The sequence below is a fragment of the Lynx rufus genome, unplaced genomic scaffold, assembly GCF_022079265.1.
Source record: "Lynx rufus isolate CCGP_SWC_20201006 ecotype Redwood Valley unplaced genomic scaffold, mLynRuf1.p SCAF_28, whole genome shotgun sequence".
NCBI classification, from domain to species: Eukaryota; Metazoa; Chordata; class Mammalia; order Carnivora; family Felidae; genus Lynx; species Lynx rufus.
The window spans coordinates 3,912,803-3,930,937 of NW_025814843.1; the positions used below are offsets into that span (position 1 = coordinate 3,912,803).

General features: G+C 46.3%; 1 protein-coding gene across 3 annotated transcripts in view; it reads left to right on the top strand.

Moving 5' to 3' along the window:
• The window catches only part of TVP23C (trans-golgi network vesicle protein 23 homolog C), a 55,880-nt gene that overhangs the window by 8,803 nt on the left and 28,942 nt on the right, over positions 1-18,135 (top strand). For 2 of the 3 annotated variants that reach the window (XM_047089706.1, XM_047089707.1), the window contains exons 4-5: positions 4,847-4,936; positions 6,128-6,259. In XM_047089706.1, the coding sequence (XP_046945662.1) occupies positions 4,847-4,936; positions 6,128-6,259 (222 nt within the window). Of the gene's footprint in view, positions 1-4,846; positions 4,937-6,127; positions 6,260-13,187; positions 13,317-13,750; positions 14,927-18,135 lie in introns of those variants that run through there. The other variant, XM_047089708.1, reaches the window with a different exon arrangement.

The window sequence follows — 18,135 nt, forward strand, 5'->3', positions numbered from 1 at the left end:
CGCTCTGCACTGTTTACTGTATCCTGGTCACAATTTTGTTTTGAGGCATGTTTCTTTTTGTTGTTCATGTAATGTCTGTTTAGCCTGATAGAACAACAGCCTTCGGTCAGTTCTTCCTGGTCATTTCCAAATTCTTATAATTAAATCCTTCTGGGTTTAGGGTTTTAAAAACCCAGTGCCAAAAAGTGTATTTTCTGATAAAGATTTTGTTTTTCTTCTTCTTTTTTTTTTTTTTAAAGCAAGGACTTAAAAAATGTCACTCTTTTATCTGTGGCAGAATTACTTTCACAGATGTCCAAACCACTGAGATATATAGCAAATTAATTTTAACAGTAAATGTAATTTGATTAAACTTTTTAAAAAAAAAATATTTTTTTAATGTTTATTTATTTTTGAGACAGAGAGACAGAGCATGAACGGGGGAGGGTCAGAGAGAGAGGGAGACACAGAATCGGAAACAGGCTCCAGGCTCTGAGCAGTCAGCACAGAGCCTGACGCGGGGCTCGAACTCACGGACCGCGAGATCGTGACCTGAGCCGAAGTCGGACGCTTAACCGACTGAGCCACCCAGGCGCCCCTAAACTCTTTTTTTTTTAATGTTTATTTATTTTTGAGAGAGAGACAGAGAGTGCGAGTGGGGAGGTGTGGAGGGAGAGGGAGACACAGAGTCCCAAACAGGCTCCAGGCTCTGAGCCGTCAGCACAGAGCCCGACGCGGGGCTCGAACTCACAGACCGCGAGATCATGACCTGAGCCGAAGTCGGACGCTCAACTGACTGAGCCCCCCAAGGAGCCCCTCTTTTTGAAGATGACAGTTTGAAGATTGGGTCAAACATCAAGGGCCCAGCCGAAAGATCTAACTAAAATGGCAACAGTAGAAGAAGTAAAAGGCAGAGATAATATCCGACCAATTTAAACAAGAAGAAACCTGGCATTATAATCTTATCAGACAAAATAGAGAGTAAGACAGCACTCAAGGGAATAAGAAAGGGCCTCTTATGAATGACAGTGAGGACCAGTCACGGAATGGCGTCCCTTCAAACCGGGTGCAGGGAAGAACTATTAGAAGCATTAGGGGAAGATGCGCAAAACGTCGTGACAGGAGTCAAACAAAGTGCTTGCCGTCTCTGGCGGATCACAGCGACACAAAATAAATAAGGTCTGAAAGATCGAAATGAAATGGCAGTTCAGCTTACTAGCGATACCGTGGAACTTTGTACATACAGAGGACCTCTTCCTGTTCAGTCCCTGTGGAACGTTTACAGAAGTTGGTTAAGCGTCACAGTGAAGAAAACCCAGATGAATGCCCCAGAGCAGCTCTATTTTCTAGCCCGGTACAATAAAGCTAAGAATTCATTAAAGAGAATGGTTTTCCAAATTAGAATTACAAGTAAAAGCCAACCTGCTGAGATACCTTGGCTTTAAACAGGAAATAAAGACTGTAAATACAGATTATTTATACCCTAATGACAATGATCACATACACTGAAGCTTTCAGAACGTGTCTAATGCTGAACTCGGAGGAAAAACATAGGCAGAAGGCTTTTATCGTTAGAGGGCCAGAAGCTTCCAAAACAATAAGTCAGAGAGAAATCAGGAAAATAATCTAATGGTCAAAGCAGAAAAGAACAGGATAATGGGAAAAGAGTTTGAAAATATTCCAAGAGGCGTTGTTTGAAAATCGCCAATAAAAGAGGCCCCCGACTGTCCTCTGTCTTCAGGGGCAGCTCTCCTCTTTCCTTAGTCTTTCAGTGTTAGCATTTCTACAATGTGAATTTTGGTCTGAAGGCTCTTCTTTTCTTTTTTAAATATTTAAAAAAGTTTTTTTTAATTTATTTTGAGAGAGAAAGTGAGTGAGCACGAGCGGGGGAGGGGCAGAGAGAGAGAGAGAGGAGAGAGAGAATCTCAAGCAGGCTCTGCACCGTCAGTGCAGAGCCCGACGTGGGGCTCAGTGTCGCGAACCGTGAGATCACAACCTGAGCCAAGATCAAGAGCCAGACGCTTAACTGCGACACCCAAGACAGCCCTCAAATCACTGGGTTTTTTTTTGTTTTTTTTTTAATGTTTACTTATTTTTGAGAGAGAGAGTGCGCAAGCGGGGAAGGGGCAGAGATAGAGGAGGGCAGAGGATCTGAAGTGGTCTCCGTGCTGACAGCAGAGAGCCTGACGCAGGGCTCCAACTCAAGAACCGTGAGATCATGACCTGAGCTGAAACCCAAGAGGTGGTCACTCAACCAACAGCCTCCCAGGCGCCTCGCAAATCACTGCTTTTTAACTTGAGCGAACCAGATGCATATGAGTTGCCTTATTCCTACTCCATTTCCAGTCAATCACCCCAAGTCCCATAAATTGATTGATTTTACTTTTTTCCCAAGGGCTCTGTGCTCCTGATCTTTCTGGAATGTTGCTCTCATTCCCGAATCACCTTAACACCCGGATTCCTAACCTTTTTGTGCCATGGACCCCTTTCACAGTCTCATGAAGTTGTGAGCTCATTTATTTATTTATATTTATTTATTTATTCATTTAAGTAATCTCTACACCCAGTGTGGGGCTCGAACTCACAACCCTGAAATCAAGAGTCACACGCTCCGTGGAGTGAGCCAACCAGGCGCCCCTGTGAACGCTTTTCAGTATGTGAGGGAAAATACATAAGATTTCAAAGGAAGTCACGTACATTGAAATATAATGGAAACGTCAAAAAGGCAAGTTTCTGATTTTACAATACATGCTTCTTTTGGAATGTCTAGTTACTTTCAAAGCAGTGGCGAGCATAAAAGCTATACTGTGGTGTCTGCAGGTTTTTATTGGTCCAAGTCACGGGTACTGCTGCTTCTACCGTGGTTTGTTGTCTGCACTCATAATTTAAAGATAAACTAAACTTCAGAAGTTAGTGAACATAAAGATACAACTTTTTCCTCCCCCAAGTTTCACAGAACCCCTGAATCTGTTAGTGGGCACCCCTGATTAAACATCTTCTGCATTGGGGTGCCTGGGCGGCTCAGTCGGTGAGCATCTGACTCTTGGTCTCTGCTCACGTCATGATCTGGTTGTGTGGGTTCAAGTCCCCGGTTCGGCTGTGCGCTGACAGTGCGGAGCCTGCTTGGGAGTCTCTCTCTCCCTCCCTCCCTCCCTCCCTCCCTCCCTCTCTCTCTCTCTCTCTCTCTCCCTCCCTCTCTCTCTCTCTGCCCCTCCCCCCTCCCCCCCCCCACTTGCTGCCTCTGTCCGTCTCTCACAGTCAATAAATAAACCTTAAAAAATATTCTCCTGCATTAGGGATTCCTACTTATCCTTTAAATTTTATTCCCAATGTTGATTCCTCAAGGGAGGCCATTTCTGACTCCCAGACTAGATCAGATTTCTGTTTGACTGTTACGGCAACCTACACTCCTCCCCCACCGCCTCTCCCTTGCCCTTCCCTTCCCACGGGTGGTGGTGGTGGCACATTCGTGTGCTGGTTGACTGCCTCTCTTCCCCATGACACTTGCAGCTGGGATAGTACCTCATAGTAGGGGCTCAGTAAACATCAGTGGCGTAAATAAACCTTGAGAAAGCTATCAAAGTCATTGGTCGTAATTTGTTACATTAGTAAGAGGAAAAGAGCTTGGTACGTTTGAGGTGCTGAATGAGGATTAGTGCCTATAACCTCTGTCTTAACTTAGTCGATGTGGGCTGCTATAAGAATACCATAGACTGGGTGGCTTATAAACAGTAGGGACTTCTTTTTCCGATTCTAGGGGCTGGAAGTCCGAGATCAGGTTGTCAGGATGGTCAGCTTGTGGTGAGGGCCTTCTTCTGGGTTCTGGACTGCCACTTTCTCATTTTATCTTCACATGGCAGAGCAGAGAGAGGAAGTAAACTCTCCTGACTCTTAAGAGGGTACTGATCCCATTCGCGAACGCTCCATCCTATGACCTCATCGCATCCTGATGGCCCACAAAGGCCCGACCTCCTAATACCATCACATGGGGGTGGGGTAAGAGTTTCAACGTATGGGTTTGGCGGGGGCGGGGCACAAACCTTCAGTCCAGAACCACCATTTTTAGAGACGCACAGTTATATGGAGCTGCAGTCAGGATATGTAGGGAAAAGGTAGTCTCAGTAACTAAAGAGCACGGGGCTTAGGAACACATTAGGGAATTAGACAGAGGGCACAAGTTCATGACAAAAAAGAGAAGGGTAATTTTTTTTTTTTTTAATGCTTATTTTTGAGAGCCAAAGCATGAGCAGGGGAGGGGCAGAGAGAGAGGGAGACCTAGAATCCAAAGCAGGTTCCAGGCTCTGAGCTGTCAGCACAGAATCCGACGGGCTCAAACTCACAAACTGCGGGATTATGACCTGAGCCAAAGTCGGACCCTTAAATGAGCCACCCAGGCACCCTAAGAATGTCTTTATTCTTTTTTTTTTAATGTTTATTTATTTTTGACAGAGACAGACAGAGCATGAGTGGGGGAGGGGCAGAGAGAGAGGAGACACAGAATCCAAAGCAGGTTCCAGGCTCTGAGCTGTCAGCACAGAGCCTGATGCGGGGCTCGAACTCACCAACCATGAGGCCATGACCTGAGCCGAAGTCGGACGCTTAACCGACTGAGCCACCCAGGCGCCCCGAGAAGGGTCATGTTTATGGACACGCCCACCCTGTCACCTCCACCCCTGCGGGTCCTGCCATTGCATTTCCTGTATTGTTTTGTTCAGGCCTGGTATGTGGTGGTCTTTGTTAACTGGATATTGTGGAGGTAAAGCCCACGATTTTTTTGGTTGGTGATGTGTCAACGCCAGGATGTGGTCTCGTAGGCCTTTAAATGACACTTTTTAAAAACGCTTGTGTCTGTATTCTTCTTTCTCAGAATGTCACAGGTAGACTCATGGTTGGTCTGCGTTGGTGGAATCACATAGACGAAGATGGAAAAAGCCATTGGGTGTTTGAGTCCAGGAAGGTAAACTGCCCTTTTTATTTTTCAAAGTGTCATTCAGTAAGTTACATGTAGATCACACTTGCATGTTGAAGGCCAAAGCGTTCAGGACTGGAAGTGCTACCCCACATTGCTCGGCACGTCAGCACTAAACCAGACGGCCTCCCGAAACTTAGCTGCGTTTTTCTGTCTAGTTGAGATTGGAAGAAAGGCATGTATGGGAAAGAAGCCTCTGAGACAGGAGGTTGGGTCAGAGTTTGTGCTGTGTGCTAAGCCGCCCATCACGGGCTGCTGATAAAGCATCTCTGAGGACCCACCACGTTGTGTTGCTTCGCCTGGTACCTCCGGGGATTTCTTCCTGTTAGGAGAGAACTGCTTCCAATAGCTTGTTCTGTCCTTGTCCCCATGGTCCACTGCCCCGTGTGCGCAGGAACAAGAAAAAGAAGGATTACAAGTGGATAGAAAATCTGAATTGATCAGAGCCGTCTCTCCTTTAAGCCTCTGCCTTCAGGAGCCCCAGGGGACGCTGATCTGTTTTGGGTTAGCCTGCTCATCTGGGGTGAACATTCAGATTCCCCTGGAAATCGGCTTGAGAGGCAGAGGACAGAATTCTTGGAGACGCTACTAATTACATTGTTGGCCTGATGCTCGGAAGGACCTCGACAAGGACCACTTGCAAGGAAGCAGTGTTGTGCTTAGTGAGCCCGTACTCCTTATATCAAAAATCCACCGTGGAGGCAAGTCGAACAAGAAAGTTAAACTTTCTGGGGATTGCTGAAACACTGTGGTCATCGTCCAGAATCCCTTGATTCCATTTCTTTCTCTGGACCCCTGACCAGGATGACTAGCCTTGATTTCCTTGATCCTTACCTCCTAAGGTGTGATTCCAAACTTCCTTATGAATAAACAGTGTTAGGTGCAGTGAGAATTGAACAGAAGTCCATCACGAGCAACGTTTTCTGTGTTGGGTCATGACAGGCTGTCCACTCGGCCCTGAAGGTACCAAATTCTTGAGTTAAAGCATATTTAAGCCAGTTCTTAAGATTAAATCGTGGTGGGTCCACTAACTGTCCTTTGGGGGGTTCTAACTTGGGACTTGGGTCATTTGTATTAATTTATTTGACTTTTAGGTTATGGTGTTTGTCATTAAAAATGTTAAGCTTTTTACTGGTAAATACCACAGTATTGGTTATTAAACTCATGTTCTTTTTTTAGGATTCTGCTCAAGAGAGTAAAACTGTTTCCGAGGCCGAATCGAGAATCTTTTGGTTAGGACTTATTGCCTGTCCGGTGCTGTGGGTGATATTTGCCTTCAGTGCGCTGTTCTCCTTCAGAGTGAAGTGGCTGGTGAGTGTCAGTGTAGACGTACCGATTGATTCATCAGGATGTCTGACGGACGATCACAGTATGCGGCCATCGGTGTTAACATTGGGGACCTCACTCTCTTGAATAGACTGCTTCATCGCCAATTTCCCAAGTCCGGTGTCCCAACTCTGCCTTTCTCTGAGAACCGGAGAGCAGGATCCTCTCAAAGTTCCCATTTCACCAATTCCCCAAGTGCCTAGCAGGATTTTGACTTCACCCACCTGGTACAGAGGTTACCATACATTTATCACATTGTTATCTTGTTGGATGGGGATGTTCAATAAACTCCAGACAAACACGTTTAGCGTAGTTTGGAACTAACACAGTGATCCTCTCTGAAAATAACAGTCGGTCATTTGTTCCGGTCGTCCATTGCTTATATCGTAAATCTTCCCAGAATGTAACGTCTTAAAACAAGAGGCATCTTGGGATCTCACAGTTTCTGGTTCAGGAAGTTGGAGAGAGCTTGTCTGGGAGGTTGTGGGCTGGGCTCCATGCAGTTGCAGTCAGTGGCTGGGGCGGCTGGAGGCCGGTAAGGCATCTCCTTTCTGTGAGGTCTGGTGGCTTCTCCACGTTGTGCTCCCGAAGGGCCAGCCGGGGTTTCCTCTCGGCATGGTGGCTTCGTGACAGTGAGACTGCTTCCTTGGAGGGTCACAGCTCCAACTGGGAGCGTTCTGCTCAGAAGCTGAATTGCCTTCTACAACTGTGTTAGTTTGCTGCAGCTGTCCCGATGGAGTGCTGCATCCTGGGAGGCTTAAACAACAGAACTTTATTTTCTCACAGTCCTGGAGGCTAGAAGACCCAGACCAAGATGTTGGCAGGGTTGATTTCTTCTTTCCGAGGCCTCCCTCCCTGACTTGTGGATGGCCGTCTTTTCCTGCTTTCTTCCACGTGGTCTTTCCTCTGCGTGTCTGTGTCTTAATCTCCTCTTTTTACAAGGACGCCGGTCATACCGGACGAGGGTATCCCCCCCTCCCCACCCCCCAGTGACTTCATTTTACCTTAATCAGCTCTTTAAAAACCATGTCTCCAAATGCAGTGACATTCCGAGGTACTGGGTTAGGACTTCGACATTAGAATTTGGGGGAGACACAGTTCAGGCAATGGCAGCAATCAAGGCCCAGACGTCATCACTTTTGCCACTTCTCCACTGCAGTGGAATGGGAATTAAGCTTGATAGCTTGATGAGGGGGATCAAGAGGTTCTAGAAAAGCATATGGGATATTGTTGTATCATCTTTGGAAAATATCACCTATCACTTGATCTAAACTGTGAGTCTTGTTTTCATAGGTGAGTTTATCTCAGTATTTTTTTAATGATTTTTTTAAGTTTATTTATTTATTTTGAGAGAGAGAGAGAGAGGGAGAGAGAGAGGGGGACAGAAAGAGTCCCAAGCAGGCTCTGCACTGTCAGCACAGGCCCGATGCAGGGCTTGAACCCACCAACCGTGAGATCATGACCTGAGCTGAAATCAAGAGTCAGATGCTTAACCGACTGAGCCACCCAGGCGCCCCTCACTTAACATTTATCGATATCAGGTATAGTTTGGCCTTAATTATGTTTTTTCCTCACATTTTTAATATTTTCTTGTGTCTGTTTTGCTACATAGGCTCTTTTTTCTTTGCATATGCACATACATACTTGTCTTTTTGGGATTTGGAAGGTTTATGGTGTGTTTTTGGCGTTTCTAGTAGTTCTCTGTTACTTTAGACCTTTGTTTCATCTGCTCTTTCATGGATTAGGAAACCTGTACCGGTTCCCTGCTATGAAGGACGGTGCAGTTAACAGCCCTGCTTCCTCCCCCTCCTCCCTGCTTCCGCCTTTGGATTTCTGCGGCTTATAGACTTAACTTTAGTTGTTTTTTTTTTTAATTTTTTTTTCAACGTTTTTATTTATTTTTGGGACAGAGAGAGACAGAGCATGAATGGGGGAGGGGCAGAGAGAGAGGGAGACACAGAATCAGAAACAGGCTCCAGGCTCTGAGCCATCAGCCCAGAGCCTGATGCGGGGCTCAAACTCACAGACCGCGAGATCGTGACCTGGCTGAAGTCGGACGCTTAACCGACTGTGCCACCCAGGCGCCCCAACTTTAGTTGTTTTAAGTATCATCCTTAAGCCCGTGTCTTGACCTCGAGAGTCTGTTGGAAAGGAAATGAGATAAACCCTCCTCTGTGCCTCCTGTGGTTTCTTCCCTTCCTGTATTGCCTGAGTTTTGTTTGCTGGGGTATTCATTTTGTTGTCAAGGTTCCTGACAGTCACCCTTGGAAACCTTTCTTACCGGTTGTTCAGTCTTTGATCTGTTTTTAAATACATTGATTCAGTTCTTTTAACTGCAGTTTTTCCTTTTACCCCCTGGTTGGCTAAATTTCATGGCTGGGTATTTTTTTTTTTCCCCAAAAAACTTGCAGGTGTTACTTTCCTTTTGCCGTGTCGTGTTTGAGGATGTGAGCCCGTTGACTTCATTCTTGATCGATGACTTGGCTGGGTTAATATCCTTAGGTCCCAGGTTCTTTCTCTTAGCCTTTAGAAGACGTTACATTATCATCTTTCCTCTCCTCTCCTCTCCTCTCCTCTCCTCTCCTCTCCTCTCCTCTCCTCTCCTCTCTTTTCTTTTTTTTCTTTTTCTTTTTCTTTTTCTTTTTCTTTTTCTTTTTCTTTTTCTTTTTCTTTTCTTTTCTCTTCTCTTCTCTTCTCTTCTCTTCTCTTCTCTTCTCTTCTCTTCTCTTCTCTTCTTTTCTCTTCTCTTCTTTTCTTTTCTTTTCTCTTCTTTTCTTTTCTTCCTTTCCTTTTGAAGGGTGGGAGGGGAGAGAGAGCGAGAGAGAGAGAGAGAGAGAAGCAGGACTCACTTGAAGCAGGGCTTGTGCTCATCCGAAGGGGGACTCGTGCCCACCCGATGTAGGACTCAAACTCATGAGCTGTAAGATCATAACCTGAGCGGAAGTCAGATGCTTCACAGCTGACCACCCAGGCAGCCCTACATTATCATTTTCTTATATTGAATATTGCAGAGAAATCTGAGGTCAGGTTTACTTAACCTCCATGTAAGTGAGTGAATCATTTTTCTCCCTGGATGAAGAATTTTTTTTTTTTTATTCTCAAAGTTTTACAATATATCCAGAGGGTCTTTGTGTTTATCTTTCTGCATTGAGTTTTCTGGAAACTGTATGCTCCTCTGATATGTAGGCACAGGTTTTACTTTGAATCAGAACGGTTGTCTTCTGTCAAGTCTTTAAATTTATTTACGTTCCATTTTTTGGCTTCTCTGATTCTGGGGGACCAGTTACCTCTATGTAGGGTCATTTTTATCTGTTCTCCTCTACTGTCTTTCCATTTTTCTTTTCTTTTTTTTAAATATTTATTTATTTTTGAGAGAGAGAGAGGACAGAGGATGTGACGTGGGCTCCACACTGTCAGCAGTGAGCCCGATGCGGAGCTCGAACTCACCAACCGCGACATCATGACTTGAACCAAGATAAAGAGGGGCGCCTGGGTGGCGCAGTCGGTTAAGCGTCCGACTTCAGCCAGGTCACGATCTCGCGGTCTGTGAGTTCGAGCCCCGCGTCAGGCTCTGGGCTGATGGCTCAGAGCCTGGAGCCTGTTTCCGATTCTGTGTCTCCCTCTCTCTCTGCCCCTCCCCCGTTCATGCTCTGTCTCTCTCTGTCCCAAAAATAAATAAACGTTGAAAAAAAAATTTAAAAAAAAAAAAAAAAAAAAAAAAAAGATAAAGAGTCAGCTGCTTAACTCACGGAGCCACCCAGGTGCCCCCAGAATCGTTTCTTCACCTGTGTTTTTTACGTAGTCTATTCCTTTCTTGCTTTCTTCTTTTTCCTTCTCTTCTCCTCTCCTCTCCTCTCCTCTCCTCTCCTCTCCTCTCCTCTCCTCCCTTTTCTTTTCTTTTCTTTTCTTTTCTTTTCTTTTCTTTTCTTTTCTTTTCTTTTCTTTTCTTTTCTTTTCTTTTCTTTTCTTTTCTTTTCTTTTCTTTTCTTTTCTTTTCTTTTCTTTTCTTTTCTTTCTTTACAGTTTTACATGGATGCCTTTCCCTTCCCCACCCTACCACCGTTTTGCTCACGCTTACAGAGGCAGCTCTGTCCAGACCTTGTCTTGACCTTGGCTTAGTGTAGCTGAGTTCTCCTTGACCGCCCCCCGGTGGTGTCAGATTTCTGGGCTCCGCTTTGAGCTACAGCGTGAACAGTCTTTGGCGGGGCCTGAGAGTAGGTGTGAGGACGACGCGGCCCGGCCTCTGGCTGCCTTGTTGGCTTGCTCGGGCTTCGCCTTCTCTTAGGTCGTACGGTTCCTTTCCCTGGGTGGGCGTGTGCTCCCTGCTGGTGCTACCCTCTTGCTTTAGATGGTTTGTGGGGCCCTGGGGCCTTCGCATCCCTCTGGGAGAGTCAGCCCGGTCTGTGTCTAACACCGTTTCCACTTCCCTAAAACAGGTGAGAGAGGTTCTGTGGAAGGTGGTTTGGGATCCTAGGTTACGACCACCCGGGTTCTCCGGGAACCTCTTCCTACCCCTGCCCCCCCCGGGAACATGGACTTGATGGTTGCTGGTCCTTCTGTGCATTCTCTTCTCCTCCTCGTCACCGGAGAGGCAGCTCGTGGCGGGCCGCTGGGATTTCTTGCCTGTGTTGTGTGCTGGTTCCATGGGAGTCGTGACTGTTTCTGCCTTTTATCGCCGGGGCTATCTGTCTGTGTCCTCTGGACTTCTGCCTCCAGGCTGTTGGGGTGGCGATCATCAGGGAAATTTCCCTTGGAGCTTCTTTGGGGATTTTGAGAATTGGGTGGGACAAAACCAAGCTGGCTCTCTCTCTGACCACAAGCCCTTTTTCTCCAACGTTTATTAGTACCAGCTTGTTTGCCTTTTATTTTAAATCCTACATTTTTAAACAAATGTATTTTTTTAAAGTTTATTTTGAGAGAGAGAGAGAGTGAGCGAGCACGAGCATGAGCGGGGGAGGGGCAAAGAGAGAGGGGGAGAGAGATTCCCAAGCAAGCTCCGTGTTGTCAGTGCAATTCAGTCCCGTGAACCGTGAGATCATGACCCCAGGTGAAGTCGAGAGTCCGACTCTCAACTGACCGAGCCACCCAGGTGCCCCAAACCCATGTATTTCATAAACCTGTTATCTATTAGGGGTAGAGAGATCTTGAAGTCTGGCTTCATGATGTCATCTTAAGCCAGACATCCGCTTGTTTTAACTTATTTAAAAAAGAAGTTTTTTTTTTTTTTAATGTTTATTTATTTTCGAGAGGGAGAAAGAGAGTGTGAGCAGGGGAGGGGCAGAGAGAGAGGGAGACACAGAGTCCAAAGCAGGCTCCGGGCTCTGAGCTGTCAGCACAGAGCCCGATGCGGGGCTCGAACTCATGAACCGTGAGATCATGACCTGAGCCGAAGTCGCCTGAGCTACCCAGGCCCCCATTTCAGAAACATGAGTCGAAAGAGATCTATTTAAATGAAAATATCGTTCTGTGTTTACTCAGGTAACCAGCAACCTTGTCTAATTCTAATGTGTTTATTTCCCTGAGACACAAGTTTAAAACAGCAAGTACAACTCTACTTCTGTTAGGAATATGAACCTATTCCTTAATTAAACATTCAAATCCTTTAACCTCCTGAAAATCAGCTGTACAGCCTGTTAAGGGTTAAAGGGAGTGAGTCTGGATTGGAGAGAGATACTCTGTTTAGCTGTGTTGTTTTTTACAGATGTAGCGTTTCCCGGGTAATCCTTTTAATAGCAGATGGGTTGATGAGTTGTTTATTCCAGAGCAGGGGTTGGCAAGCCACGGACTGTAAGCCAAATCCAGCCCAACACCTGTTTTTATAAATTTTTATGGGAACATAGCCTTGCCTATTTGTTTACATGTCGCCTGTGGCTGCTTTGGGGCCAAAATGGCACAGTTGAGTGCCACAGAGATCACATGGCCTGCAAAGCCTAAAATATTTTGTTATCTGGCCTTTGTAGAAACACTTGGCCAACCCCTGTTCTAGAGTGGTTAACCATGGGTCCTCCCCACATTGTCCTAATTAACTTTTCTTCCATTATATTTAAAGAATAGGCTTGAGTTTCTTACTCTCTCTTTTAGTGATCTTAGTGGAGTCACCTATAGGTTCCTGGATGTGGCCCCAGGAAGAAACAACTCAGCCAAAGCACATCTCCTCCTAGTGCGCCCCCCCCCCCCCAACGTCCCGCTTGTCACAGGAGGCAAACATCTGTGGATTGTTGCCTCAGGGCGCTGCTTTGCTCTCCCAGAAGCCAGTTGTCACACACACCTTAGTGGAGAGCCAAGATTCCCCTCTGCATGCTCTCGGTTTATTGAACTTGACCTATCTCATGGCCATTTTTTCATAATTCTTTCTTTTTAAGTTTATTTATGTTGAGAGAGGGAGAGGGTGAGCTGGGGAGAGGCAGAAAGAGAGGGAGAGAGCCCGACATGGGGCTCGATCCCACGAACCGTGAAATCATGACCTGAGCTGAAACCAAGAGTCAGACGCTCAACTGACTGAGCCACCCAGGTGCCCCTCATTCCTTTGTAATTCTTAAAGGAATAACTAACATTTGAGTCTCTTCTGACTCTCATTTATTTATTTATATCTTTATTCACAGACCCATAGAAAGTACTAGAGAGAATGGTCCCTCCACCGCATCCCCAGGGACTGGCCTGGCGCCTGGTATTTAGAATATGTGTTTAAGAATTATTTGTCTGGGGGGGGGTGGTGATGACGAAGTGCTTTGTGCACAGCTCGTATTGGATAAGCCTGTTCTGCCAAGTGAAGGAGTCTCATTGGCATAAGCCTCATCCGCGAGCTTCCTTTTTCCTTCTTTTTCCCGCGACAGTCCGCCTTGTGTCACGTATGGCACAGAGAAAGTTCGGTCAGTTTGAGTCCAGTAGCCGCTGATTATTTTTCCCTTCCCAGGCGGTGGTTATCATGGGTGTGGTGCTACAAGGTGCCAACCTGTATGGCTACATCAGGTGCAAAGTGGGCAGCAGGAAGAATTTAACCAACATGGCCACATCGTATCTCGGAAAGCAGCTGTTAAGACAGGCAAGTGTTTTCTGGATGTGAGGGTGATCTGGATGCGGTCAATGACTCATGCAATCCTTTCTAATTCTTGTAGTGTTTCATTTTTATGGAATACCTAACAAACATGTGTGCAAGCCGGGGAGGGGCAGAGAGAGAGGGAGAGAGAAAGAGAATTTGAAACAGGTTCCGAGCTCTGACCTGTCAGCACAGAGCCCGACTCGGGGCTCGAACTCACCGACCGTGAGATCATGACCTGAGCCGAAGTCAGAAGCTTAACCCACTGAGCCACCCAGGTGCCCCATGTGTATAATTTTTTCACATGATTGGGCCACGGACGGCTTACCGTGTAGCAACTGGCTTCACTTCCAAGGGTGGGCTGTTTTCCTAGTGCTTTGAAGTCTGGTGTTTTAAGTAAAATAGTTCTCGATATTAAGGGGTTCTTTTCCCTCTTGCAGAACACTGGAGATGATCAGACTTCCTGAAGAGGGGGGAGAAAGCTCATGTATTCGGTTACGCGGGGGAATGGCTGGAGAGATTCTGGACTCTGAACCTTTTGGAACTGAGTACATGTTGCAAGGAGGAACGTTGGGTTTGTTTTTCCAGTTTATTAATCTCTTGCTTTAAAAAATTGGAAAAGTCATTTTCACGTTAAGTTTTTTACTGTCTCTCTAACGTCTGGGGCTCGAAAGTATGGTGTGGCCAGAGACACTGTCCAAACTGGTTCCCGGTTTACGTAGGTGATGTCCATATGTCTCAAGTTAATGAAAGTGTCTTTACGTGCATATGAATGGAGACCTTTGCGTTTTTGACCCACAGAATATGGAAGATGTTCCCCGTCTCTCAGAACTCTAGATGTGTACATACTTGTCTTGTAGATCGTCGTCAGAAGAAAGTTTTGCTTCCGTGGTGAGAGTGAGCACTTTGGCTTATTTAGAAGTTAGAAATAATTGTTAACTTTACAACTTAATACATACTTTGTGATGGGACTTCTTAGGCACTCACACGCAGGTAAAAACCAAATTCGGGCCAGTGGTTAACTAGTTCGTCAAGTTCGTTTCCTTTCATTTGTAACAAGTCGTGTAGTTAGGGCCCAATTAATGTAAATGGAATTTTCCTAGTTTATGTTTAGGGGCTCCCCTAGAGATTGCTGCTGTTCTATTTATTTTTCGGAAGGGTTAGTCAGATTTCACTTTGCCACTTTCCGTAGGCTCTTTGTTGGTCCTTGGCCTAATGAAATCTCTCTTTTATCACTAAAAGAGTATTATTCTTATGTCATAGTGAGAATAATCATTTAAATACTTGGCATAATAAATGCCCACAAGACATTTTATCTTATGAATCTATTTTTTTTTCTTGCTATAATGGGGGTATTGTAAATCATGCGTTTGTATTAATGGTATTTCTTAAGGCAATATATGTAACAGTCTCCAAGCTGTTGTAGGAGTCTATAAATTCTGTTGCAGGTTCTGTAAACTTTGTTGGAGTCTTTCAACCAACAGATTATTTTGTGAATGTATTTATACCTTGTTGAAATTTTTCAAAAGATGTTTAATTGAATAAGTCTTTGTTGGAGTGATAGCTTGAAGGTGCATAACTCTATATTTGTATAAAACTCTACTGTTTACAAAGCACTTGGACACGTTTGACCTCATTTCATCCTCGCGACGAACCATTTATGTGCGATACCAATTTATAGCCGATAAAATGGAATTTTCGATTGAGTGACATATCCAAGGAAACAGATTACTGGAAGGCTCACCAGGGTACATTATGGTTTTTACAGGAACTATTTGTCTCTAAATGTCTTCTGCTTTCTTAGGAATCATTAACTTATTTTATTAAAAATATTTTTTTTAATGTTTATTTTTGAGAGAGAGAGAGAGACAGACAGACAGCACGAGTGGGGGAGGGGCAGAGCGAGAGGGAGACAAAATCCGAAGCAGGCTCCAGGCTCGCAGCTGTCAGCACAGAGCCTGACGTGGGGCTCGAACTCACGAACTGTGAGATCATGACCTGAGCCGAAGTCGGACACTGAACCGACTGAGCCATCCAGGTGCTCACTCAGGAATTTATTAAGTGCTTATAAATTTATTAAGTGTTGTTTGCCATTGTGCATATAGTCGTCTGGTGAGGAAAGTTGATGCTGCATAGACATGGGTTTATTTCATCTGAAGGCTCTAACCTACATCTTTAGAGCTGGGAGCCCCAACAGGGGCCACGTTGCTATGATTCTTGAGGTAGCCGTGTTAATTATTTGGACCCGTAATCCCAAGCCAAATACGAATTGAACCTTGGAATCTCCATGTGGCGGAATCTACCACTTGTTTCCCAGTGTCCATTTTTCCCTTACACAGGTTTGCCACCTATTAGCAGGGACATGGCAACGGAGTTCTCCTCGGATTGTCTAGCTGCATCTTGGCGTGGCTACGTGACCATGTTCTGGCCAATGGATGCACTTCCGGGAAGTGTTCTTAAAAGGAGGGGCCTACCCATCCCATCCCCTGTTGTCCTTCCTGCTAGCCGAAACGTGGGCGCAATGGACGGAGCTTAAGCAGCCATCTTGGGCTGTGGGGCGGAAGCCTCTTTTCATGAATAACGGAAATAAGGTGGAGAGAGATTGAGTTCTCCCTGACGTCTATAGCAGCCCTGAACGGCCTGTCTGAATTTGCAGGCGAGAAACAAACCCTCCCCTTGTTTAAGTGTTACTATTTTGGCTTTTCTGTTGCTATAGCATCACTGAATTCTTATCAGTACGGAGTATTTTTAACATCCCCCGTAATTGTGTCTGTAAGTGTAGCATTTGAGGTGTAATAATTCAGTAAACACATCTTTGTCCCTTTCTCTGTGTGGTAATTAAGCCAGTGCTGCAAGTGCTAACGAGTGCCGCTGTTGCGGATGCTGTTGCTGCATAAAAATTTAGTGGTGGTGAGAAACAGTCCTTTTGCTGTGCGTACACATGCACGCCGTGGGGCAGGAATTTGGATGTAGCCTGTTGGGGTCACCTTTGCTCGGCTCTGCGGTGCCTGGGGCTCAGCTGCGCAGATTTGAAGGCCGGCCCCGGGGCAGGAAACTTTGGCGGTGCCTTCAGCCACGAGTCTGGAGGGCGACCATCAGCTGGGACCTCTGCTAGGTTGTTGGAGCACTGACGTCTTTGTGCAGTGAGGTCCCTGCGCAGGCTCATTAGGGCTTCTTCGAGACCAGGCAGGCGGACTCTTAAGAGGGAGCCTCCCTCGAGAGCGGCAGCGGCCCGTGGTGTTCTTAATGGCGAGGCTGAGAATCCGCGGAACGTCACTCGTGCCGTCCTCTGTAGGTTGAAGCAGTCGCCCCGGGTCCCCTTGAGTTCAAGGGAAGGGTGACGTGGACCCAAGCTTGACGAGAGGGTTGTCAAGATTACATTCTAACCACGATTACGCGGTCGGGGGAGAGAGACGGTGCGGCCGTCTCGGAAAGGAAAATGGGCCACCCCTACTTGAGTCATTTCATCGAGGCTGACAGTTTGCTCGGGACAGACTGAGGGTAGCGAGCGTCGTTTTCCTCTTTCCTCTTCCCTGGGCCAGCCTTGCGTACAGGTGAGGTGTCTGCGTGGGGCCATTAAGATGAAAGCAGCCTTGCATTTTACAGCCCCCGGGGTTCCCGTTCTTGGAGCCCACCTCTGAAATCCACAGGCAGGGGTGTGGGGGTGATAGCACATTAATTTCCAAGGGGTGAGAGCACATTAACTTCCACCAGCGCGTAGCCACTGTGATCCTTGTCGATTTGTGTAACTTTTAGAGCCCATCACAGTCCCGGGGTATGTACGGTCCCATCCGATTCGCCCCAGAACCTCAAAGGCCGGAAAGACCCATCCGTCGCCTCGTGTTTCAAATGCATAACGAAGCCTGAGCTGCATGAAGTGGCTCGCTTGAAGGTTGCACGCGGTAGACCTCGTAACGCTCACCAGACACTCCGTCTGCTCCACCCTTCCCAGCCCCCCTTAATTAAACGGAGCCCACGTGACTAGTTACGGCCATGAAGTGTGAGTGGCAGTGGCCACTGTCGTTTCTGGGCGAGGAAGGCGAGACGTGAGAATCTCTGATCGTTCTTCCCCTTTGGTGGCAACCCGTGGCATTCAAGATGGCGGAACCTCCGCCAGCCTGGGTCACAGGGCGACTCGTGGAGCAGAGTCCTCTTGCCTGTGACTGTGAGACGTGCAGCCCAAGTGGGAAATAAACTTCTGGTGGTTTTTTTTTTTTTTTTTAATGTTTGTTTAATTTTGAGAGAGAGTGCCAGCAGGGGAGGGGCAGAGAGAGGGGGACAGACGATCCGAAGCGAGCTCTTTGCTGACAGCACAGAGCCCGATGATGTAGGGCTCGAACTCACAGTCCGTGAGATCATGGCCTGAGCCGAAGTCAAAAGCTCAACCGACCGAGCCACCCAGGTGCCCCTAACCTTTTGGGGTGTTAAAGCCTGGTTAAGTTGATTACCTGGTTAATTTTAGCATGACTTCATAGTCCACTCTGACTTCTATATAAGTCACACTTACGGAACTTTAAGTCCTACTGCAGTAATCTTTCCGTTGCCCAATGCTGTTTCCTTTTGCAAGAAGAGAGATTGGACTCCTTGTCCCTTAGTGCAGGTGGGACCAGACAAGCAAAGTCAACCAGGTAAAAACTGCCAACTAGGAGAGTCCACACACCATCCAAAGGGACCAGAAGCTTCTCACTTTCAGCCATTTGTTGCCACTCAGGAATGTGGTCCCTCTGTTGCTAAGTTTCTGAATTTTTCAGAGAAATGAAAAGTCTAGGTGTTTATGTGAAATCTGATCTTTTAATGCTTATCATTTTTTTTTAATGTTTATTTT